At 46.5% G+C, this 24,858-nt stretch overlaps 1 protein-coding gene across 4 annotated transcripts in view; it reads left to right on the top strand.

The window, feature by feature from the left end:
* Nucleotides 1–24,858, top strand: part of TANC1 (tetratricopeptide repeat, ankyrin repeat and coiled-coil containing 1) — a gene marked incomplete at its 3' end in the record, with an annotated part of 146,366 nt that overhangs the window by 115,862 nt on the left and 5,646 nt on the right. For all 4 annotated transcript variants that reach the window (XM_084235053.1, XM_084235056.1, XM_084235054.1 and 1 more), the window contains 7 exons: nt 62–298; nt 1,917–2,102; nt 4,237–4,315; nt 18,856–18,989; nt 20,685–20,808; nt 21,116–21,291; nt 24,352–24,484. In XM_084235053.1, coding sequence (XP_084091179.1) covers nt 62–298; nt 1,917–2,102; nt 4,237–4,315; nt 18,856–18,989; nt 20,685–20,808; nt 21,116–21,291; nt 24,352–24,484 — 1,069 coding nt within the window. The remainder of the gene's footprint in view (nt 1–61; nt 299–1,916; nt 2,103–4,236; nt 4,316–18,855; nt 18,990–20,684; nt 20,809–21,115; nt 21,292–24,351; nt 24,485–24,858) is intronic.

Below are 24,858 nucleotides of genomic sequence, written 5' to 3' on the forward strand. Positions count from 1 at the left end.
GAACCACTGCATTACAACGAGGATACAGAAATTAATCTTGTTGGGGGGCATTATCCAACAGGTGAGCCGCCTCCTGATTTTGGGAGGGGCCAACGTGAACTACAGGACGGAAGTGTTAAACAACGCCCCGATCCTGTGTGTCCAGTCTCACCTCGGCCATGAGGAAGTGGTCACTCTGCTTTTGGAATTTGGCGCTTGCCTGGATGGAATGTCGGAGAATGGCATGACGGCGTTGTGCTATGCCGCAGCTGCTGGCCACATGAAGCTGGTGTGCCTCTTGGCCAAGAAGGGGGCGAGGGTAAGCTCAGCCAGCTCTGCTGTAGGGGAGGAGGCGGTATATTTTTACCTCCTTGCTAGAATCCTTGTAGCTGGGGCAGGCCTTCCTTTTGTCATCCGTGCTTTGTCGAATTGCGATGATCTGGTATCATCCCGTAAACAGCAGGGTGGCTGGGCAGGCGCCTGTGAGCATGAGTTCCTGAGGTGGGCACTTGGGTGCACAGCCCCGGAGAGAAGAGAGGGGTGTGTGTTTTGTTCATCAGTTCTTCCTCTGCTTAACACTGTCCAAGTAGAAGTGGGGTTCAGGGTCCCTCCTGGCACCAGTGATATGTTTGGGGCCATTCTTTAAAAAGCCTGCAAGTAGGAATCTAGAAAACTTAAATAAGGGACCAGGAAAATGAATAACTATAAGAAAGTGAAAATCAAAATCAACAAAAAACTATGAACCAGAGACACTTTTAGGGGGGCGGGGGCGGGAGGGGAGGGATTGGGGTCAGAATGGGGGGGCTGCAATTGTATGGGGAATATAACAATAAAATTTATTATTAAAAAAAATAAAACAAAAAAAAAAAAAAGAAAAAAAAAATAAAAAGCCTGCAAGTGATGATCTGGAACTACCTGAGAATTTAATGTGGTAGTGGGCTGGTTGAAAGATTTTAAAGGCCTGGTAATTTTAACCCTTTCCTCTTTTTATTGTTTTATTTCATGTCTCTTTTTCAACAATAAAATGAGCTTTCTGGGTCTTACAAGCTGTGTATTTGAGTGCCTGGCTGTAGGAGCCAGATGGCGGGAATCCTCATTTCTCCACTTGCCAAGCTAGGACTTCGGGTGGGTAGTTTAGTCTGTGTCCCTCAGGCTTCTCATCAGTAAAATGAGCACAACAGCATTAGCTATGAGAGGGTTTGAGCATAAATTAATCGACGTATTAACGTTAATGTGAATTAACCATTATTAAACAAGTTATTCTAGAACTGCCAATGGCAAAAGACCAACTGAGCTTGTGATAATCTATTTAGATTTACTATTTCATGGGGCGCAATGGAGGTTAGAGAGAATGTGCTTTCTGATAACAAAAGGAAGAATTCACGGATACTTGTCTTGCTTCTTTATAGTCTATTAGGATATTTAAAGTTGAACAAAAAGATAATTAGGCTTTGTAATAACTATGGGAGTCTTTTTGCTTCTTCTCTGAAAAATACATTGAGTCAGATGGACTTCTGCTCTTAGAGGAAGGGAATGTTGCTGTGAAGCCCTCTTGGTGTGTCACGGCACATCCCCACCCCACCATTTCCATATGTGGCTTGGTTTTATTCTGAGGCTGGCAGGGCCCCTCCCATCACAGCTAAAAGCTCTGTAGGAGGAGGGCTGGGGGTATGCAGGTGTCTCTTACAAAGCCTCAGGTGAGGTGCACAGCACCCATTTGCAAGCAAGGTGTGATTGACCTTGAGCTGGGCCCAGAGTTTCCCAGGTAGAGACAGGGAAGGATGGGTTGTCTGCTGCCTCTGGGCTGCATGTACATCTTTGTGAGGTGCATGCATTCATGTACAGTGGGCGAGGTTCTCAAATGGCACTGGTGGTGTACCTGTGTTCTCAGAGGAAGGGTGATGCTAAACTGTGACCCTTTCCTGCCCCTGCCCCAGGTGGACCATTTGGACAAGAAGGGCCAGTGTGCACTGGTGCATAGTGCCCTGAGGGGCCACGGTGACATCCTCCGCTACCTACTGACCTGTGAGTGGGCGGCGGGTCCGCCCCAGCCAGGGGCACTGAGGAAGAGCCACGCCCTCCAGCAGGCCCTGACGGCGGCCGCCAGCATGGGCCACAGCTCGGTGAGTAGGGGCCGCCGGGTGCCTTCTGGGGACACCGAAGCCCAGTTGGTCAGATGCTTTGCCATTCTCACCTTCTCCTGAATTCTAGCCTGTGATGAACGAAAGGAATGAAAGAAAAGGAGGATTTCAAGAAAGAGCAGTTGATTTGAGGTATAAAAATCTATTGGCATTGCACCCTTCCCACGAGGGAAAAACAGAAGAGCGTCCAGACTGTGGGGTGCCGCGCCCACGGGCACTGCGTTCTCCCTGGCTCTTCCATGAGCCTCATTCTCTGCTCTCCCTTGTCTTCCTTCCTTCCCACTTCTATTTTTACCCTTGAGCCCTACTGTCTTTTTTCTTTCTCTTGATTCATTCTTTTGTCCTTATGATCTTTTAAAAATAATCACATGGAATCCTAATTCTAAAATTGTTCTTGAGAATTTGAAGGTTTTTTAAAAATAGAACTTCAGAGCTCTGATAACACGTAAGGATGCTTGTCATTTGCATTTCCTACTCTGAAGGAAAACTTCATGCGGTAGTTAAATACAGCACTTACTTCTGGTGGATGTCACTGTTCCTCAGTTTGAAGATTTAATTGTCATCTCCTGACCCGTGTGTCTGTGAATTTAATAACATTTACCCGCTCTCTCTGCCCTGTTTTTCTCACTCAGTATTGTCTTCAAAATAATAGTTGCTGGTGTTGGGGGGCTTTTCCCTTATGATAACTTAAAGTAAATTTGGGTACTAAGCTGGCTGGCTGACTTTTAGCATTTAAAACACAAGGACAGTCACGTGCACAGGTACTGCACACACATGTGTGCACACTGCTGGCTGGCTAACTTTTGGCTTGTTTTTGAAAACAGTTCATTGCAACTAGCACAGTATATTGCAATAATTGGAATGCAGAAGCATGCATACAAGAGAATGCATCTGTCTTCTATGAAGACAGGCATAAAGAAAGATTTGCAAGAATATGAAACAATACCAGACAACTTGCATATTATCTGTTTCAGTGTAAAAACTCATATATAGAATGTGTTAAGTGTTACCATGTTATGGGTTTATTGTTGCTACTTTAAAATAGAACTATACATATTTTTAATGCCTGTATACATAGACGCACAGAGAATGTTAAATACACATATCTGGAAATGTAGTTGTTTTTTACTGTTTCTTAAATATGAATGTTTCCAGAATGTGAAAAGCCTTTTAGAAAGGGCAGTGACCTTTGTCTTCATTCATGTTCAGTGCATCTTGATTTAAAGCTGGGGGGAGGGGTGCTGTGCAGAAGCCCCTCAGCACAGCCAATGAAAGCTGCTGTCCTCCAGCTCCCCCTTCCTCTGACCCACACTCCTGTGAGGTCAGGTGTGTGTGGATAGACACCTCAATAATTCAAGACAGTCTTCCCATTTCAAAATGCATAATTGCATCTACAAATTGCCGCTTGCCACATCTAAAGTATCTTTTACAGGTTTCTGGGGCTAGGATATCGACATAGCGTGTGTGGCGGCGGCGGGGGTGGGGGCCCCACAAAAAATGCATATTGGGAGGCCAGCCTCATCTTCCTCTCTGACACCGCGGCTGGCAGGGTGAGTGCTGGTTCCGGGCGCAGCTACATGCATCCCCCAGGGATGGACACTGCCTCCAGATCCGTGACCCAACCTCCTCTTTGACCAGGAGGGTTCACATACAGAAAAGAAGAGTGTGTCAGTGGAAAAATATCTGGACAATGCTGTTGATTTTATTTTATTGAAGATACACATCACCTTGTTTTTCTCCCTTGTGGAAAAATTGGATTCACCATCTCTGGCATTTTATGCAGAAACTGCACTTTGCGTCATCGCCCGTGTCCTTTGTTGATTAGGCTGGCATATTTGGGTCATGTTGGAATTCATTAGAATTGTGAGTACCTGGTAATCCTGAACACTGTTGCTGAAATTCTTGGAGTTTTTTTTTTTTTTTTTAATTCTTCTCCAAGTGTAAGTGTGAATAGCATATGAATTATGCTTGAAAATGGTTTTCATTATATTTTCTCTCCTTGTGCAGCATGAGATAATCATGGTTAAAAAACAACACACTCTCTCCTCTGATATACGGATATAATAAGCACATATGGCTATGGGAACTCATTAAATCACCTTGCCACTTCTGACAGGTGGTCCAGTGCTTGCTGGGGCTGGAAAAGGAACATGAAATAGACGTCAATGGCACCGACTCGCTGTGGGGAGAGACAGGTAATTATGGTCCTGCTGCTCGTAGTCTGGGCCTGCTTTCTTCATGTTTCAGCCCCCATTTTGGTCTAATTGTCTTACGACTGACTTGGGACACATGCAGCACTGTGTTCCTTTAGCATGGGTATTTGAAGTTTAGAGCTTTTAAAACTTCTCAAATGAATAGTAAAACTTTTCTGGGAGCAAATAAAGTTGAAGTCATTTTGAATTAGACTAGTAATCCTCCGCATTGGGTTAATATCAGCTAGAAATACCTAAGAAGGTTCGAGTTCCTGCTTTCCATGTCCTAACCAACCTGGTCTTCCTGGGAATCCCACAGACAGAACAGGTGGGAACTGCTAACCCCATGTTCACACGAACCAAAGGTGTTCAGCACCGAGGATGTGCCTGCCTTGTGGACTGAAAGTAGGACCCTGCCGCCTGAATGCAGGCTCTCAGGTTCGTTCCCCTGGAGGCAGGCATGAGTGTTCAGCTGTAGTGTGGGAAGGAAGGCTGGGTCAGCACATCCTAATGAGGACCTGAGGTGGTTACTTGTCGGATTGATACAGAGCAATCATGTTGAATTTCCCATCTGACTGAATCGGTATTAGAAATGTGACTTTAACTTATGAGTTGTTTTTTAATCGTGTAACGGAGAGTGTTTAGTATGCTTTTGTACGCTGTGTTCTCTGTGTATCCACAGTATATGTGACTTCCATTCCTCTTGAACAGATTTATTTATTTCAAATGCCTCTCACTTCCTGACAGGCCAAATGGTGGTATGTAGAGTTTATCATCTAACTCACATTTTAAGAAACGCCTCAGAGATTCTCCTGTTGGGGCGTGCAGGCTCACCCTTAGAGCTGCCCTCCCCTTGGACAACTGCCATGTGCTTGGCTTCTCCATTATGGTGCCAGGAGGAGCTGGCATGGTCCCTGCTTCCAGGGAAAACACAGGACCCCAGGTGGGACTGGATTATGCAAAGTGCTATACATGAGTGTAGATTTATTGCCACTTTTACTTTATGGAATCTTTCCCTTATTCTTTTAAATAGTATAGGCTGTATCTAGTTTGATGAAAGAAAAGTTCTGCACATCTCCATAGTGGGCAGCACTCAGCTGGGTAGGTCAGTGCATGACATTGCTTTGTATTTACCTGAGGCCCAAATCTCTGCCCTTTCATCACCTAGTCAGCAACTTTGGACAAGGTAATCTGCTTCCTTATTCAATGAGGAAAATAGTATCTACTTTGTTCGCATGCTGGTGAAGACTAAATGCACCCATGATAAGAGCCTCCCAGGGCACTTGCACCTAGATTTCTGATTTATAAATGTGTTGGTTTTGTACCCAGTTCCCATCAGTGTAGCAGGTTTTCTTCCACACCGGCAGGCAGTTCTCCAGTCAACAAATTGTCTTACAGACCAGCCCAGTGTCTCCAGGACACTGCCTGCCTGGAGATAGCGCCAGCTACCACAGGTTAAGGGTTCAGGTCTGCGAGACTGCCCTGCACTTCAGATACCAGCTGCAAGTCCAGGTTATCACTGGCTGTAGACCAGAGGTTCCCACAGCTACCTCCTTGGGTTCAATGAATTTTCTAGAGCCAATCACAGAACTCAGGAAACCCATTTATTTACCAGCTTAACAATTTATTACAAAGGATATTAAAAGATAGAATCAACAGTCAGATGAAGAGGTACATTGGGCGAGGTCTCAAACAAAGGACCTTTTGTCTTCATGGTATTGGGGCAGGGTGGCATGTGAGAGCATTATGGTTCCCAGCCCTGGAAGCTTTCCATCCCTATCCTTGTGGGTTTTTATGGAGGCACATAACAGAGGTACAATTGATTAACTTACTGGCCACTGGCAGTTGATTCAATCTAGGGTGGAACTGAGTTTTCCAGTCTTCTCATCATGTGGCTGGTTCTTCTGGCAGCCAGCCCCTATCCTTATGTGATTTCCAAATGTTACCTTATCAATGCAGCAAAGACACATATGTCACTCTTACCACTTTGAAAGTTCCAAGATATTTAGGAGCTCTGTCCAGAAACTGGACGGAGACCAAATATGTTTATTATTATAAATCACAATAATATAAGTAGATCTAGGGTGAACCCAGTACTCTTACTTTCTTAACAAGCATCACAGGTGATTTCAGGTGACTTCAGGTAAACAGGGAACCCCAATGAAACTGCCTCACTTACTGCAATGACACAGAATGAAAGGTGCATATGGATCATGGTGGGGATTAATGCAGTAATCTTAATAATGCACATTCAGCCCAAATGGGAACCTCCTACAGTTAATACTAAAGATGTTTGTTTGTTTCTGGAAGAAAGATATCCAGGGAAGGGCTGTTGGTGAGTACTCTCTCTGGTCTCCAATGACCACTCCTAAATTTCAGTATCTACCCCTTTGAGAATCCGCGTAGGCCAATAGCTAAAGAGATTTTTAAAAGAAACGACAGACTTTCCATCATTATTTAAATATATAATTTCTTATTGAAGTAACATTGCATTATGCCATTATGCAAGTTTGATGTGTGACATGAATGTAGTTTATACTTATTTTGATTGATAATCATACACATCCAATGAACTTGAATGAATAGGTGAATTATTCAGTCCCTCCCTTCCAAGACTCATGATAACCTTCATACCACTTTGCAGCCTGGGTAGTGGTTCATACCCTTTCTCTGGAGGTATTACTGTGAACTTCCTCACTCTAAAGAGTTTTAGAGACTATGTAAACTTAAACCAAGGAAAAGCTAAGTGCTATTTCCCAGCTTAGAGGCCACGGTAGCTTTGCATAGACTGCGGAGCAGTAGAAGTAGCCCTGCCTTCGCTGCTCTTTTCTGTCTGGTGCTCTTCACTACATTCCTTCAGAGAGGAGCACCACAGTCATTTCTCAGCCTTTTGACTAAGATCAAGTGCAGAGGTAGCACCAGTGCTACCTCTCACCCTTCTGCCTTCTCGGTCTGCGGTTGTCAGAGGAATACTCTAAAATCTTGCAAAAGTTTTTGATGAGAAAACATCTGCAAACACGGGGCTTGGTGCAAAGGTGTTCTGCATTTGTGAGCATCGTGAGGTGTAGGCTTAGGGTCCAGCCATATGGGGTCCTTGATACCTAACCTGGGTGCCACATGCAACAGGAGGCTGTGGTCCTGACGGTGTGAGCAGTGGGCAAGCTCGCTGACGCATTCCCACCGGCCACAATCCTGGTACTTCGCAGCTTGTGGGCTGCGCTGACCTGCACCCTGCTTCTACTTGCCTGGGACCCTCGGATGTGAAAGCCATTGTCTGGCTTCCTGGTTTTGTTTGGTCCTCATTCCAGGGTGTGGCCATTGGTGCTTTGTGTCTAAATCATTCTAGAAAGGAGCTTGTTTGGCTCTCGACAGGCTCTAGAGTAAGCTGAGAGTGATTCTGTAGGGAGTGTGGGAAGATGAGGGAACAGCTGGAAGCTGCGTGTGAATAATGTGGTTCATTCTTTTTCTTAAACATTGGTATGACTTTATGCAGTCTGTTCAGTAGACATTTATCAATAAACAGCTTGACTTTAAAATACCAGCTGACAGGGTTACCAGGCAAGGGGTCTGAGGGAATCTGTGGCTCACTTGTCTGCTCTTGAAGGGCCTGCTTGCTCTATTTAGGCAGCCCTGTTGTCCTGTTGGGAGCCCCCTACTTGCCCACCTCTTCTCACAGCTGTATCCAGAGGTGGGGATGCTAAATCCCTGCACAAAGTCCTCTCCCCTTCCCTGCCAAGAAACAATAGCCTTGCCCTCCCAGTCTGTCTACTTTATGTTGCAAAACTGGTTTTCATGCCTCTAGCAAATGGGAAGCAGCAGGTCATCAGTGAGAGCTGGTGACAAGGGACTGCCAGAGAGGAGGGATCGCAGGGAGCCACAGCCCCTCCGCATCCCTCGTCTCTCTGGCCAGTCCATGTGGGCACGATGAGAAGAGGGACAGGCTTGTGCTCTGAGCCCCTCCGGCTGATGACCCAGAGCCCACCATCACCGACGGGGACAGTGCTTAACTCAGGTTTAGAGACAAAAGTACATAGCAGGTTTTTCATCTAAAATGGTAATGGTGGTTCATTTGTGGGTTTATAGTAGGAAACCCGTAGTTGTTGACTTTTTTTTTTTAAACTTGCAGAATATCTCTCTCTCTGTTGGGCAACAGAGAGCTTCATCAAGGAAGTTCTCTTTTCACTTGTACCCGGGGCCATTTGCTTCTTATGTTTAAAGACCAACCCTTCAAAAATGAGTGCCCCAGTCTCCTAGCTCTTTGGCGCTTCTCAAGCTCACTCAGAAGTAGAGGCTGCTCCCTCAGACAAGAACCATCAGGTGCTGTGCTACGGCCTTTTCCAACATCCGCAGCCAGGGCCAGGGACTGTTGGCTCCCACCGAGTCCCATCCCCCGGAGTTACTGTTTCCAGCCAGTGTTTGATGTGAATCAGCCCAATCGAAAATGGTCAGAGATGCTTCACTAGTGAACATCAGGGAATTGTTGCTGTGAATTATCAGAGAAACTGGTTCTTGCTCCAGGCAACTCCAGGTTTGTGGGCCTACTGTCTGTGCTTGTAGTCAGAATTTTTCATTATTTTGGGAGACTAGGGCCCTTCATTTCAGATTTGCTGTTTTGCATGCAAATAGGCCTGTCTTGTGACCTCAGAATCCTTTGGGTTACTTTGCAGTTTCCTTTGTAGTACTTAACATTTAGAATTTTTTTGTTGACTTTGCTTATTTGATGAAAGGTTGCTTTCCCCCACTTGGGCTTTAGGAGCACAGAAATTTCCATGCTTCTTGTGGGTCACCTGTGTTTACAGTGACTGTCCCATTGGCGTTGTCTAAGGGAAAGTCTGTGATGACAGGGGCTCTCTATTCCCGCTGTCCAGCGTGGTGGCCACTAGCCACAGGTTTTGTGTAGTGCTGGTCATGTAGGTGTCGATCATGTGGACAAGTGGCTTTCACGACAACAAAGCCTAGTGACTTTTAGGCAGCTGATTTTAACTTTTCAAAAGAATTTGGGAAAGTTATTGTCATTGTTGGAGGGGAGGGGTAGGAGCTTGGTAGCTCAGGAGGACCCCATCCCCCCAGGTCCAGGCCAGATTACAGGCCAGACTAGATGCTCTTGTCTTAGCTGCCTGTGCAGCACACATGCTAACACTTCGTTTGGTTGCTGGATTTTACCTTTGAGAACGCAGCTCTTGGCAACTAAATTTGGTGTGGGCACAGCAGACAAGACATAGCGGTCCGTGCCATCCCCACCTTTATGTCCATAATGTCTCCCTCCTACTAACACCAGCCCAGCTGCCCCCCACCCATGTGCTGAGCCCTCAGGCTGGTTCAGCTACCCCATTGGAGATCCTTCTGACTGCTTCAGAACATCCTGCCAGCTGCCTGGAGTTGGGCTTCACCTTGTAGAGGACACCGTCCTGCCTACAGGCCGATTGCTCCCCAGGCTGCCCCTTCCCTAGTCTACTAAGGAATGCCCTTCAGAGGCAGCTTCGTGTCTGACTGAACTACCTCATTTGAAGTGTTCTTTTCTGTTGTCCTACTTTAGTTGGTAACACACTTTACTTGGTAAATGCTTTCCAAAGGAGTTTAGTCATTGTGAATATTTTTTCTTTTGCCAAAGCTGTTCAGAATACTTAATTTACCTCTGTTTCCAAAAAGGGCTGACTGTTTCCCATTGTAAATTCCCAGTGTAAAATACCCTGCCTGCCTTTCCGTAGCAGGTTGAAGCCATTGCGCTCAGCATATATGCTTATCACAGTTCTCTAGTCTCTTATTCTGCAGAAAATTCCAGGTAGGAACTGGATCTTGAGTCCTGGATCTTGAGTCTCAGGCATAACCTTGTCAACTAGATGGGGTGTTTCCAGGCCAGTCTTGGGAAAGGGGTCCTTGCTCTTGTTTCCTTACTGGGCCATAAAGTAGGGTAACGATTTGGCTTTCATTGACCTTGATGTTTTAAAAGTTACCCTCTTGTCTCCATGGAGCTACTTCTGTTCCCCATGTTGGCTCTGCCTGTCCTCTCGGAGATGGGGTGTCCTTGAGCTCCCACCTGCAGGTGGATCCAAGGCAGGGGCAGCTAGATTGGTCATACCCAAGCCACACGTCTCGGGACAGGAATGCCTTACTGTTGGTTTAGAAATGACCCCTTGTTCGTTCAAATTTTACCTTACATGTTTTTGGATAGAGGAGAGCTGTTATTTGCTAAGAATTTCAGGTCAGAGACTAGAAGGAAAGCATTTGTCCATCTTGTTGGGACATGAGGAGAATATGTGCTTTGGAATTTGCTAACTGTGTCCCATCAAGAAAAGCGAAGTGACTTGCTGCTGTACAGTTAAGATACTGCATTTTTGGAGCTCCTAAGACCTGGCTAGAATTGTTGGAACATCCTTGTCAAGGCATTCCTTCCTCTGCCTGTGTTTGTTTTAAGAAAGTGCAGATTAGTGGAAGTCCTGGTTTCTGTCAGTATAAACAGAGGGAGAAGTTCTTCACTATACTAGCCATAAAGGCATGGAGACAGGTGACTCAGGACCACTCTTCTCACGAGAGGGAGCAGGAATCAGCCCACCAGCCATCTGTCTCTTCCTGTAGGGCAGATGAAGGGCAAGGAGCGGGGTACCCACAGCTCTTAGGCACAGGTGAGCCAGTCACTGGACCAGAACTCCTGTCCACCTTCATCAGGTTTTTGTTGTACGGAGAGGCTGTTATTCTAGTGAGTGAGGGAATCCCATCTATTCATTCAAAACAAGTTCTGCTTTCTGTATAAAAACGTGTGCCCATCTACATTTGGTAGCTTCGAATCTTTACCTTCAAACCTGTTTGTTCTTCTGTTAGTCACTCCTGGAAGGACTGTAGATGGTGCATTGGCACTCACAGAAAAATCACAATTGATTTTCTTTTTGTAAATAAAATTTTATTGACTTACCGTTGGTTTACAATACTATATACTTTTGGGGTACATCTTCACCTCTGTGTTTAACAGCCTCACCAAGGTTCTATGCTTTTTCCACTGTCAGGTTGATGCCTCCCCTTACTACCCTCCCCCACCATTTTTCTTCACAGCCTGTATTATTTTTGTTGTGATTTGTTAGTTGACTTACTTGGGTTTCTTTATATTCCACATATGAGAGAAACCATCCAATAATGAATTGTCTTTCACTTTCTGGCTAACTTCACTTAGCATAATCACCTCAAGTTCCATTCATGTTCTCACAAAAGGCAAGATTTCATTATATTTAGTAGCTGAATGTAAATGACTCTTTCAGATTCTTTTGGAATGATATTTGGGTTCTTCTTGTCCTTGTCTTTTGTGACTGGATGTGAGCTTGTGAAGGAAGGAAGATTCCGCCCTCTTTTTCAACTGTCTTGGGTGTGGAGTCCTGTGTGTAGCCGTGTCATGCTCAGCACGTGCTTATCCCCCTCGGGGGAGCACCAGAGCGGCACACCATGCGTGCTTTAAATAATTGGGTGTGTAAGAGGATCTTTCAAAAATGGGAGCATTCCGAGTGCATTTCAGAAGCCGCAGCTGTTCAGAACTGTGCTCTTCTGATAGATTTTTAGAGCAGAGTCTTTATGAAATGTGATTTATGTTGTCTTCATGTTTTAGGAAAGAGTTTTTAAGTTGAATTTATGTTATTTATAGCACACAGTATTCCTCAAAGGATTTGAAAAGGTTTATTTGAAATAATACATGTAAAAACGGGGGAAAATTCAGTCCAGAACAGGACCCAAGGAACAGCACAGATACTCCCGCCAGAAGGCCTTGTTTGTTGAGCTAGTGTTATGGCCTCCAGGATGCCAGAGAGCAGAGTTAGAAGGGAACTTGGTCTTCGTGCATTATTCTTTGTGGGTGGGAGAAAGCTCATAGTTCTGCAGAGAAAAGCATTTCTTGGTACTCTTGTTCTAAGACAACATTCATAGTCTATTTGATTAGCTGGATATTTTAAAAGGACACTTGCTGGAGGCACCAGTGTTGGAGTTAAGAGCTCAAATTCCAGACCAATTCTGACTGTAAATCCTACCCGGGCCTCTCACTAGCTCTCTGACCTTCTGCATATTGCGTAACTTCTCTGGGTCTTACTTTACTCATCTGTGAAACCAGGATGAGTGGTACTTGCTTCCTAGAGGTTAGTTTTGTATTAAATGAATTTAGGAATTTGCAGGGACATGAGCATCCTATAGGAAGCACTTTACAAGTTCATAGAATAGTATTCAAGTATGTCAGGATCTTCCTAATTTGATTGAGAGCATGGCTATGGCTTCATGCAGGTGACCTGGGTTTAATTCCTAAATCTGTCACTGGTTGGAGCAAATGGTATGACCTGACCTTTCCAACTAAATTCCTTCACCTCAGCAAAATGGACATAATCATCATCTAATGCTAAGAATATGTGTCAAGATTGAATGAGAATTCATCCATAGTGTTTTGCACAGAGTGAGGCAGTTGTGAGTTTTCAACAGATGTTATGTTGTCAGGGTTGTGAGAAATTGTTAATATTATTATTGTGCTATATTCAGTGATGTATTTAGTACTTAGTAACTTGATTGAAAATTTGAATGCTTAAGTCTTAGAATCTTATTTTGCAATTGTTTTACAGATGTGAAGGATAGAATTTTGCTGATAAAGTCTTGTTTAGTGGTAATTATGTATTTTATTTCTAAAGAATTCCTTGGCAATTTGAGGTTGCTGTTTAGTCTTTACTCCATACAAAGATCAACAGCATGGTTTTACAGCAGAACTTAGAGCATGTCCAGAGAATTCTGGTTTCCCAGATTTGGTTTCTGCCTTGATTTAGCCTCTCATTGATAGCTCTTTGTGAAACCGGATGGGGTAGGATGGCCGTGCTTCTGTGCTATGCTGGATTGCAGCCGGTTGGCTTATAACAGAGTCCCTCTTTGACCCCAGCCAGGCTAGCCTCTGCAGCCCTTCTGGGAGATCTGTGCCACAGGAGAAAAGTAAGGAAGGGTCATAACAATAAGGAAGGTGTTCCAAACAATGACTTGGTGAATTCGGAGAGCATTTGAGTAGTGCTGGCTTCCCGTTCAGAAGGTCACCGAATGGTCATGCCCCTCCCAGCCCAGGCTTCAGTCAGGGATGGGGGCTTCAGGAAGCTTCTCAGGGGTTCCTCTCCCAGTGCAATGACATTTTTCAGTAAGAGCAACCTTGATTGTGTTTTATTTTATCCTTTACATTGTTGTGGAATAGATCAAATAACTGCCCAGTCTTTGTGGAGTTGAAGAATTTATAGCTGTTGGGAAGTTTGTTCTCCCTTCCCTCAACAATGGAAGGAAATGCCTGACAAAGCAAGGCTGTGAGATGAGGGTTTTAGAAACCTTCACCCTATGCCTAGAAGCTGGCGGGGCATTGGCTTGTCTTTTTTGGGGAGGTGGGGGGTACACTTTCATTCAGTCAGGACTTTGGGCCCCTCTCTCTGAGGCCTTCAGAGACCACCCAGCTCAGACCTCATGGCAGCAAAGCAAACACAGGCCTTGATCAAAGTAACAACTCCTTAGTAGTTTAGTTGTTAGAAAGTGAAGAGGAGATGGCCTGCCAGTCCTGGAGAGTTTTTAAAAAATCTTATTCCTGATTACATTCTACCTTTTAGATAAAATAGCTGAGAAATACCCGGCATTGCAGGCACGCCTTGATTCTTCTCCATTTGCTTAGTGGGGCTTGTCCAGGGAACCTCCAGTTGAGGTCCCTACGTCACTGCCTTTGTCACACCAAATGGTTGCCATTGTGGCCACAACTAAAGGAGCATCCTGAAACTTACTACTTAGACACTTCTAGGCTTTCTAAAAAATCTTCTGCTCATTTTTACAAAATAGGAGGGAAGCCGGCATAATAGGAAGTAAGTTGGCCCGAGTAAGCTCAAGTATACAAGTCAAGCCAAGCCGTCCTGTCCCGCGCTGCTCAGCCAGCAGGGGGCGCCTTTCTGCAGGTGCACACGCCTCACTGCTCTCCACTCCGCTCCGAGTGGGCTGCGTCATCAGTGTGTAACATAGGAGAAGGTCCCTGTGCATACTGACTGTCACCCTTCTCTCCACATCTCTAAATTGGTTACAGAGGCAGTGATGGGGGAAAATGCTCCATGGTCACAGTGCTTTGCCCAGGTAGCCAGTCCCTGGCATGTGAGTGACAACTCTGCCATAAAAACGCTATGACTGCCCTGTTTATGGAATGACTGTGTTTCTGGCACTGACAATTGAGTTTTTAAGAAATCAAATCTTTGCCCAGAGAACATTAGCGTGAAAAAGATACGAGCAGACAATCCATGTTGACAAAGAGCCTCACCTCACTGGTGTTTTCAGTACGTTCATACTGTTGCACGCCCATGGGGTGTTCTGAAAATGAGCATCTGCCGTGACAAATCTGCTCGTCCTCTGAAAACAGGACAGTATTTCTGGGGTAAAATCACTCACGATTGTCAGAAAATAAATGCTCTCATGGGAATTTAATTATAAAAGTGCCACCTTGTGCAGGGTTTTGCGGGTAAAAAAAATTATGTCCCAAATCAGTACTAAGAAAGTGCCTGTGTGTTCACATTGATTTTGGAATCAGTTTCATACTGAGTCTTCTTTTTCCTCCATCTCCGAGTTTCACTGGCCAGAAGACAAGGCGCTGCCCTGCTGCCCAGCATGTTCTCCTCCGCCCCGTACCCCTCCCATTTTTGCTGGCCAGGCAGCATGTGCTGGCCCCTTTAGATTGCAGTGGTCAGCTCAGAGGACAGCCTCTTCTGCCGAATAGCTGGAATTCCTGCTTAGAGCTAGGCCTCGACTTTGTTTGTTTAAGCACGCAGTTGACTGTTCTTCAGTCCGGCGTGTTTCCGAATATGGTATTCTTAAATGCTTGTGGTTGCTGAAACTTGAGATACACCCTAGCCTCAAGGGTCGTGAGTGTTAGGGCCAAAAATATTCAATCTGAAGAGCAGAAGGAAACACAGGTCTTGTTGTTTAGCGGCATCACTACAAGAGCCTCACTGAGAATTTGTGCAGAATGTGGATCCACGTAGGCCAGGCAGACTGGTAGCCTCTTTCAGCCTGTGCTCACCAGGTGTGTCTCACCTCAAAGGAAGTTCACTCACTGCGAGTTGGGCTGGAAAGGAAGCGAGCAGATCCAGCCCTTTCGCTGGGGCTGGGTGGCGCTCTTGACCGTCCACTCCTCAGCTGTCCCAGCTCTGGCTGCTCTGGCGCCTCTGTGAAACACACGGCCCTATTTTTAGTGCTGGGCTGTCATTTCTGATGTGCTGCCGTTGCAAAAATTCAGTAGCAGCTGCAGCCAGCATCCTGATTTAAAGGCTTCGTTTATAATGCAGACAAAACTTGTTTACCAAATAAAGAAGAATGGAATGTTAGGGGGGATCGACTGCTCTCGGCCTCATGGCATGGAGGCGTCCCACCACCCGTGTCCCGGCGCATGTCTATGTGTGTGTGCACATGTGCACTCACGCATGCGTGCTGCAGATTCTTCATCACAGTCAGCTGTGGGCAAAGGAGAGGAGCAAGAGGAGTCCCAAAAGGAGGAAACTGGCAGGGGGATAGCAGTTCCTGGTAGTGCTTAATGCCCAGATCTTTCCTCTTGAGCTTCTCGGAGTCCACCGGGATCACTTATGCAGGTGCCCCTGGGCCCACAGTACTGTCAACTTAGGAACCGTTGACAGTCGTATCATTTCAGGAACTAGTTTTCAAACATTTGGTTATGGGATCTCCTACCTCCATGTGCGTGCATCAGTAGGCGAAGCTGATGTAATATTCTGTTAATGGTGTTTATTGGCAAGTTTAGCGTTTGATCAGTGACCTGGGCCCGTGTCTGTGACTCAGCTGGGAAGGGCATCCTCAGTCCACTTCACATTTGTGTTTCGTTCTGGTTGTACTGTCCTGAGAAAAGTCAGTCATGCTGGTGGCAACTGTTATTTACATGGATCTATTTGTACTTGTAAGAAATTCTTTGACTGGACAGGTGACGGGAAAGCAGTATTAAGACTGCCCGGTGACAAGTCGCTCTGGACACACATTCGCTACCATTGTGGAGGGGGCGGTCTGAGGGCCAGAAGCAGAGAGTAGCCGTGCCCTTCTGGAAAAAGAGGCCTTGCTTTCCCCACCGTCTTACCCCATCTGATCTCCAAATACTTAGGTTCCCCAACAATGTGACTGCCTGCCTCCTTCCCTCCCTCCCACGAGAGCCTCTGCCTTCCTAACTTTACCTGCACACGAGGCCCGGTGTGGGGACCTCTGTTGTGCATCCAGGGGGGCGGCCCAGACTTTGCTCTTCAGAGAAGCTGCTCTTTGTCACGGAGAAATAAAGCCCACATGTCAGGTTACATTCTTTCGTATGTTTGTGGCTCTTGGGGTGGAACCCTGGCCAGGCCGACTGGCACGGGAGTACGTACGGTTCTCTGTCCTGGGACGGGGTGAGAGAAGCACTGAGGGACCCAGACATGTATGTGCAAAGCCGCGTTCCTGAACAGTCGGCTCCTGTCCTCAGGGCCAAGGAGAGTGGGATGCAAACCCAGAGATTTGCAGCTATGCCAGGCCCTGCTCTTCCTAAAAGGATGACCAGATATGGGCTCTTCCCTGCCTGCTGCAGCAGGGCTGTTTACTCTGTGTGAACAAAGTCACCTGTGTGTATTTATGTTGTGTGTTGTTTCCTTAATCGACGTTGAGTTTGGGAGAACGGCCTATTATGATGCGTAGCGGAGTTAGCACGGCTGTATAGTATGCCACTGCGTGCACCGTCATTTACTCATGCGGTCTACTGTCGATGGCCATGCTTTGCTTCCACTTTGGGGCTGCTCTGAGCGCTGGTGCACACTCTCCCATGCACACCAAGGGCACCTACAGGCACATGCTCACAAGTAGGGGTGCTGGGTGGTAGGATATGTGCAATTCCACCTGACTCACTAGCATCAAGCTGTTTCCCCGGGGCAGGCCACCCAGTCCAGCAGTGCATGAGCGTCCCTGCTGCCGCACGCCCATCTCTCCATGGCTGATGAGCTCGAGCGCTTTTCATAAGTTCACTGAGTTTCATCTTTAGTGAAGCACCTGTTCCTGTGCTTTCCCCACAATTCATACTGAGATGTCTGATTTGTAGCAACACTTGATCTGTTCTGGAATCTGGAAATTTGTAGACTTGAGACTGTATTTAAAAACAAAAGTTGTCGCAAGCACACATCAGGAATGGAGCCACAGCCTGACGCTCCATCCTCTCCCCTCCTCCTCAGTGTGGGCCCCTAGCTGCTCCCTTCTTAGGCGTCTCCTTCCCCTGCCCTCAGCCCCTTTCTGTCCTCTGAAGAGCTGGTCCTGGGTTGTCCCCAAAACCTCCTACTGTCCTCTTCTTTACATAGTAATTCACATGATATTAGCAGAGGCCCCGTAAGAACTATGACCTGGTGTGAGGGCTTGGTGAGAACCCTTGCTCTGAATTGTCCTTCCTTGGTACCATTTTTCTCTTACCTGTAGCTTTACCACCACACAGCACCAGCACTACCAGAGCCTCTCTGCCTTCATGATCACATGGGGCTGTTTGTCCAAGCCCTCTGCAACCTGGCCTCCTTTCCTGTTTTCTAAACATTCGTAATGGCAAGTCTTGATTTGTCACAGGGATTCTAAAATCCATAAAGGCAGGAAAGATGTGATGTGCTCACCGCTGACATCACTAACTATTCTAGTTGATGGAAATTGATGACTTTAGGGTAAGAGGCCAGACTGAGCAGGAATACTGATTTCTGGGGTTGCACTGTCTTCTGTTCATCTCTTGCTAGAAAAACAAATATTAAAATAAAAATTTAGTGGGCCTCCCCCATGGCGCAGTGGTTGAGCGCTGGGTTGCGAAGCTGCCCGCAGATTCTGCAGTGCAGGTTCAATGCCCGCCTGCTCCCCGGCCACCGGAGGAGGGCCCCACATGGCGCACAGACCCCTGCTGCCGCCCGCTGCTCCCCTCAGCAGTGTACTTCGGTCCTTCTGCCTGCTCTGCTCCCCGCTCTGGCTCTGGTGAATTCTCTCACCCTCCCGCGCTTCAGACTGTACCCAGTGCTTGTATAAATAAATAAATCTTAAAAAAAAAAATAAAAATAGAAATTTAGTGACTCCTAACTCTACACTTTGGGCTGGACTCAGTAAGGCTGGTTTACTTTTGCTCACATAGCCTTAGTTGGTGTAGCTTGCTCCTCTGGGTAGCCGTCCAGGATGGCACACACAGGATGGTCATTTGTTGCTGGTCATCCGCCGCGGGCTCGTCTGGCTTCAGTCAACCACACTGGCTTTCATTCTTACCCCTTGGCTCTCACCCCGTGGCTGCTTGGGCTTCCTCACAGCATGGCCTCAGAGTTATAAGAATGAGTGTTCCATGGACGGGGAATTGGCCCACCTGAAGCTGGGCCCAGACACTGCCACGGCGTCATTTTTGCCAGGGTCTGTTGGTCAGAGCTGCCCCAGAACTCATCCAGATTCAAGAAGGGGAGGATACAGACTCTTCCACTCAGTGGGAGGAGGAGAAGAGAATTTGCGGACACCTTTAACCACCACATGCTAACAGACTCCTCCCTTGTGCCTTCCCATAGCCCTGACTGCCGCTGCGGGACGAGGGAAGCTGGAGGTCTGCGAGCTGCTGCTGGAGCGTGGAGCTGCCGTGTCTCGGACTAACCGAAGAGGGGTCCCACCTTTGTTTTGTGCAGCGCGCCAGGGGCATTGGCAGGTACCCAGAGGACCCCTGAGCGCTTCAGAAAGAGTAAATGGGAGTAGAGTTCCCTGCTGCTTATCTCCCTGAGTTACATGAGGCTACCCGAGCCCTGTCTGTCCTTTTGATGTTCTTGGCCCTACTTGAGAAAGGCACATATTCCATAGACCTAACAGTCTCACATGTAGGCTGGTAACCAGGTGAGACACCCACACTGCTTCCTTGATGGGGTATTAGGAGGACCCCATCATGGTAGTAGAAGACTGCTGTATGTCCGCTGTTGGGATTATGTAACACATCTGTCCAAATACTGGGAGGAAGAGTGGTTTGCTTGTACTTTTTGGAAAAGAAGTATTTTCCCCTCTGGTTGAGCCCTGCGATTTAAGCTGGTTTCTTTTTCAAGGAATGACATGTTGCTGCCTTTCATTCCTCGAGAACTGCAGTTCAGTCACTTATTCCTTCTTTCTATAAACAGTGGCCATGGACCCACCCCATCCTAGCATCTGGTTATACACAATCTATGAACACATCAGCGGAGTCTACCATGTCTAATTCAGGAAGCATTTTCTAGCTCCAAGTTTACAGCACGAAATCAGATCTCTTCTGATGGCTACCAGCTCCACTGGTAGATGCTTATGCGAGCTCCTCACTAAGGTTTTGGCTTTTCTCCTTCCATTTGCAAGAGCTTAGTTTGTACTGTCCATTCCCTTCACTCTCACAACCTCTGGATGCTGGAGCTGATCCTTTCTGGTCTCAGTGTTTCCTAAGTCGTGGAGAAGTTTGGAAAGCACTCATGGTGCATCAAGGCTAAGAAAGCATGAGCATTGCCAGGGTGATAGAGCTTCCCCTGCCAGAGAGACTGGACTATGCTTGGATCAGGCAGTGTCTGCTGGGAGGGTGCTCAGAGGAGACACTGTTCAGTTTCTTCGTTTTTGCTCTCCAGTCCTGTCCAAAGGCATAGTCTTGAGGCTGAGAGTCTCTAGGAAGCTTTGCAGAAGAATTCCCAGCCTGAAAGGCCACCCCCAAGCCCTAAGTCTTAGAAACTGTAGGAAGAACCGAGCTCAGCTGCAAATCCTTGGGCACCGGGACTGACTCCCTTCAGCTCTCTTGTCCCTGATGCTCCCGCCGGTGTCTGTCCTGCCATTACTAGATTGTGATTGGCATCCCTGCTCCTCCAAATTACTGTTTCTGCCTGGTATGTGCATGCTTTATAGAGAGAGTAATGAATTGGATGTGTCGACAAGAATATATATTTGGAAGGGATGTTCAAAGGGGTATAACAGAAAGATTTTACAGTCTCACAGATTACACAGCACAAAAGTGTTTTTTTAAAGATTTTATTTATACATACAAGAACTGGGGTACAGGCCAGAGTTGTGGGGGGTGAGAGGGTTCACCAGAGATAGAGTGGGGAACAGAACAGGCAGATTGACTGAAATACACTGCTGAGGGGAGCAGCGGGCGAGTCATGAGAGGTCTGCTGTGCCACGTGGGCCGCTCCCTGGCCGACCGGGGGATTGAAGTCGTGTTGCAGTGGCTGTGGCGAGCTTCATAGGTTGCATCTTATAACCCCTTGCGCCACCAGGGAGGCCCATAAAAGTGTTTTTAAAGAGCGTCCTTTCACTACTTTTAATGGTGGACAAACCTGCCTGGGTATGGAGAGCATGATTTAAAATGCAGCAGGAAGGATGTCATTCTGAGTATTTCTTTCAGATCGTTAGGTTACTGCTGGAACACGGCTGTGATGTGAACCTAAGTGACAAGCAGGGCCGGACGCCCCTCATGGTGGCTGCATGTGAAGGGCACTTGAACACCGTGGAATTTCTCCTTTCAAAAGGTAGCAAGCAGCATATCTGCTCCTGTGTGGGTTTCTTTCGGAGCAACAAAGAAAAGGGCTTTGGCAGCTCTATTCATTAGTTTCCTATTCAAATGGAAATTTTCCAGCACACACACTGGTCTAGTGAGTAGCTCCTGCAGCCCCTGTACCCATTACTCAGCTCCAACAAGGGGGATCATCTTGCAGTCGCCTTCAGATTTCACAGCCCGATCGCGAGGCAGTTCAGGCCAGTGTTGGCGGGGAAGGAGCGGTTTGCTTCTGGGCTTCGTCTCCCCAGCGGTCACCTGTGAATGGGCTTTTCTTTCAGGGGCTGGCCTTTCTGCTCTGGACAAAGAAGGTCTGTCTGCATTAAGCTGGGCTTGTCTGAAAGGTCACAAGTCAGTGGTCCAGTTTCTGGTCGAGGAAGGAGCTGAGATAGACCAGACGGACAAGAACGGCCGCACTCCCCTGGACCTGGCTGCCTTCTACGGAGACGCAGAGACTGTAGGTACCCCGCGGGCGCGCTGGCCACCTGCCTGTGGGCCGGCTGCAGAGGCCAGGAATGGAACATTTCCTTGTGTGAGCCTGTGCTGAGTGTGGTCAGCATGCGTGTGTGTGGTGGGTGTAGCTCTCGCTTTCCTCCGAGTCTGTGTCATACAATCTATTCCAGAACTGCGGGGGAGATTTTTTTTTTTTTTCTGGAACAGTTCTAATTATTTTATTGCAATAACATTGGTCTACAATACTGTGTCTGATTTAGGGGTATAGGTACACACCTTCTCAGATCTATGTTATGGCACCACAGCCACCTCCAAAGCACCCATAATCCTTCACCTTAGTCCACTGGGCCCCTCCCTTCTTTGTGTCACCCTCACATCCCCCTTACGGTAGTCTCAGTTCTGTGGTCGGATTTCTGAATGCATATAGTTAGTTTTGTCTCTTTGCTTTGTTTCTTTATATTTCAGTAAAGATTTAATAGACCCATAAAAGCCTTAAAAAACCTGATTATAAACTGCACGCACAGCACACACATACAGGAATATGCATACATGCATATGTCGTTTTATCTGTTTTGTTTTTTGTGCATGCGTAGTTTTATTTTACAGTAATCAATTTAAATAGAATTCTTGTATCAATCATTCAGAAATCACTCTTATGAGAACTTGCTAATCAAATAATTAGCTGTTTTTAAAGTGATGTGGCATTGTCCAGAAAAAAATGTAAACTGCGTAGGGCACTCTTTTTTTTTTACCAAGTACCTAAGTCTAACTGAAGCAGAAGGAAGAATACCTCAATGAGCTAAGAAACAGTAAATGTCTTTCAGGGTAGAGACATGTCTTTGTCAGGTCCTGCATCTCAGGCACCCAGCAGGGACGAGGACCATGCACTCCTGACAGTTACTGTTTAGGAGCAGTTAACGGTGTCCAGTGTAGGGATTGGCTAGAGAAACAGGTGTTGTGTCTCTGGAAGCCATGGAGCTGGGAGCAGAAGCCATCATGTCTCTCCCTGCACAGCTGTGCCTCCATATTTTTTAAAAGTCAGCGATGTTTGAGTTAAATGATCCTAATTTCCTGGACTTTGTAAACTACAGTTAATGTCATTTTTCAAAAACAGCTATTTAACTGAACCTCACATATTCATTTTTCAGCTTATACTGTCTTACTTAGTCCTACAGTTCATCAACATCAGGGAAGCGTAAGGGTGCTTAGTATTTTAGTGTCATTTTGTAATTTGTGGTAAAAGGAAATAATAAAATGTACTGTCTTAACCATTTCTCAGTCGAGAACACTTCACATTGTTAAACAACCAGTGCCCAGACTTTTTCATTCATAAAACAAACTATCCCGTTAAACAAATCCTCATTCCTGTCTTCCCCACAGTGTCTGGGAACCAGCTTTCTTCTTCCCAGGCCTGTGAATCTGACCACTCTAGGCTCCTCATCTCAGTGGAATCGTATAAATAGGTGTCCTGTTGTACCTGGTTTATTTCATTTAGCCAAATACCATCAGGGTTATCCATATGCGTAGTATTATGTCATAGGATTTCCTTCTTTAAGGATAAATAATATTCCACTTTATGTATATGACACATTTTGTTCAATTTTCAGTGGACACTTGGGTTGCTTCCACCTTTCACTGTTGTAAGCAGCGCTGTTGTGAATATGGGTGTCCCCTTAGTTTTTTGGATCTATAGCCAGAAATGGGATTGCTGGCTTACCATGGTCATTCTGTTCTTTGTCAGGGAGCCTTCCATGGTGTGTCCTTAGTGGCTATGTCACGTTACATTCCCACCAAAAATGCACAAGTTTCCTGTTTCTCTAGATTGTGGAAGACACTTATTTTCTGTTCTGTTGTTGGTTGATAGCAGCACTCCTAACTGTGTGAGGTGATACCTCTTGTGATTCGAGTTTGCATTTCCTTAATGATTAGTGATGTTGAGCATCTTATTGTATATAGTGTGCTGTCCATTTGCATATCATCTTTGGAGATTGTCTATTCAAATCTTTTGTCCATTTTTTTTTTTTTTTAATAGAGGCATGTTTTATTTATTTATTTATTTGTTTGTTTGTTTTGTTTATACATGCACTGGGTACAGTCAGAAGAGCGGGAGGATGAGAGAATTCACCAGAGCCAGAGTGGGGAGCAGAGCAGGCAGAAGGACCGAAGTACACTGCTGAGGGGAGCAGCGGGCGGCAGGAGAGGTCTGCGCGCCATGTGGGACCCTCCTCTGGTGGCCGGGGAGCAGCCGGGGATCGAACCGGCGCTGCAGAGGCCGCGGGCAGCTTCGCAACCCAGCGCTCAACCGCTGCGCCACCGGGGAGGCCCTTTTGTCCATTTTTTAAATTAGGTTATTTGTTTTGTTTTTTGAGTTGTGGGAGTTCTTTATGTTTTGGATATTAATTTTTCTGATGTATTTTGAGTGGCCAGTGGCCTATCCAGCAGACCCAGCAGAAGAACCTAATTGGCTACAGGCTTCTTTTTTAGTATGTAGAGCAATTTGAGTAGTCAAAGTGGTTTTTTTTCTGTTGTTCTCTGTTTAGTTCAAGTGACAACTGTTTTTATCATTTCAAATGATGGTCTCACACTTGCCACCTTTAGAGTCCCAATAGTTAAGTCTCTATTTAAACCTTAAGGTATGTTGTACACAGGCCTGTCTGATCCCAGGCTGCTTATTACTCCAGGCTGTGTGGGTCTGAGTGTGTGAAGTGCCTGTTGCCTAAACCTGCCAGCCCTTTGGAGCTACTAGACGGTGTGTGACTCTGAGTAATTGGGGATGAAAAGATGTGACAGTATCTACTTTCTGTGGCCTTGGAAGTAGGGTGAGAGATATGATGACACATGCTTGTACACCCGGTGCTGTCCCTGGGAACCTTCACCTGCCTTCCCCATTGTTGATATTAATTCACTTAACATCTCCTGTGTTTTCTATCAACTTCATTTCCATTGTGGGATCCCGAGTGAGCAGAGGCAGCAAAGATCAGAGAACAGTAAGACTTCCTGGCTCCTACACCAGGATGCTGAGGCAGATGAGCTGCTCCTCAGGGCCTCTGTCCTCCCACTGCAGGTGCTGTATCTGGTTGAGAAGGGAGCCGTGATTGAGCACGTGGACCACAGCGGGATGCGTCCCTTGGACAGAGCCATCGGTTGTCGAAACACATCAGTAGTGGTTACACTACTGCGGAAAGGAGCCAAGTTAGGTCAGTAAAACACCTCAGTTCCGCAGGGAGATACTAGAGTGTCACTGGGGACCATAAAGACGTGCCTGGCCTCAGGTCACAGTGTCAGGTGTTTGTAGAGCTTTCCTTCTCTGAGGCTCACCTAATCGCAGTCATCTATAATGCTGTAGATGGGAGAAAGCAGAGGCTATGGCAGAACAGTCTTCAGGGTGCCCAGAGACCATTCCAGGGGCGGGGTCAGGAGTGTCAGTGGCTGTGGAAGCTCACTGGTAGTTCTGACGAGCAGCCAAGTTTGAGAACCGCCGTGCTGGGGTCATCCTCGCCAGCTTGGTAGGGAAATAGCAACACCAGCACAGTTTCTGTGAGGAGGTCTCGTGATTTACTAGAGACCAGAG

This window comes from Talpa europaea (assembly GCF_964194135.1).
Source record: "Talpa europaea genome assembly, chromosome: 1".
In the NCBI taxonomy this organism is placed as follows: Eukaryota; Metazoa; Chordata; class Mammalia; order Eulipotyphla; family Talpidae; genus Talpa; species Talpa europaea.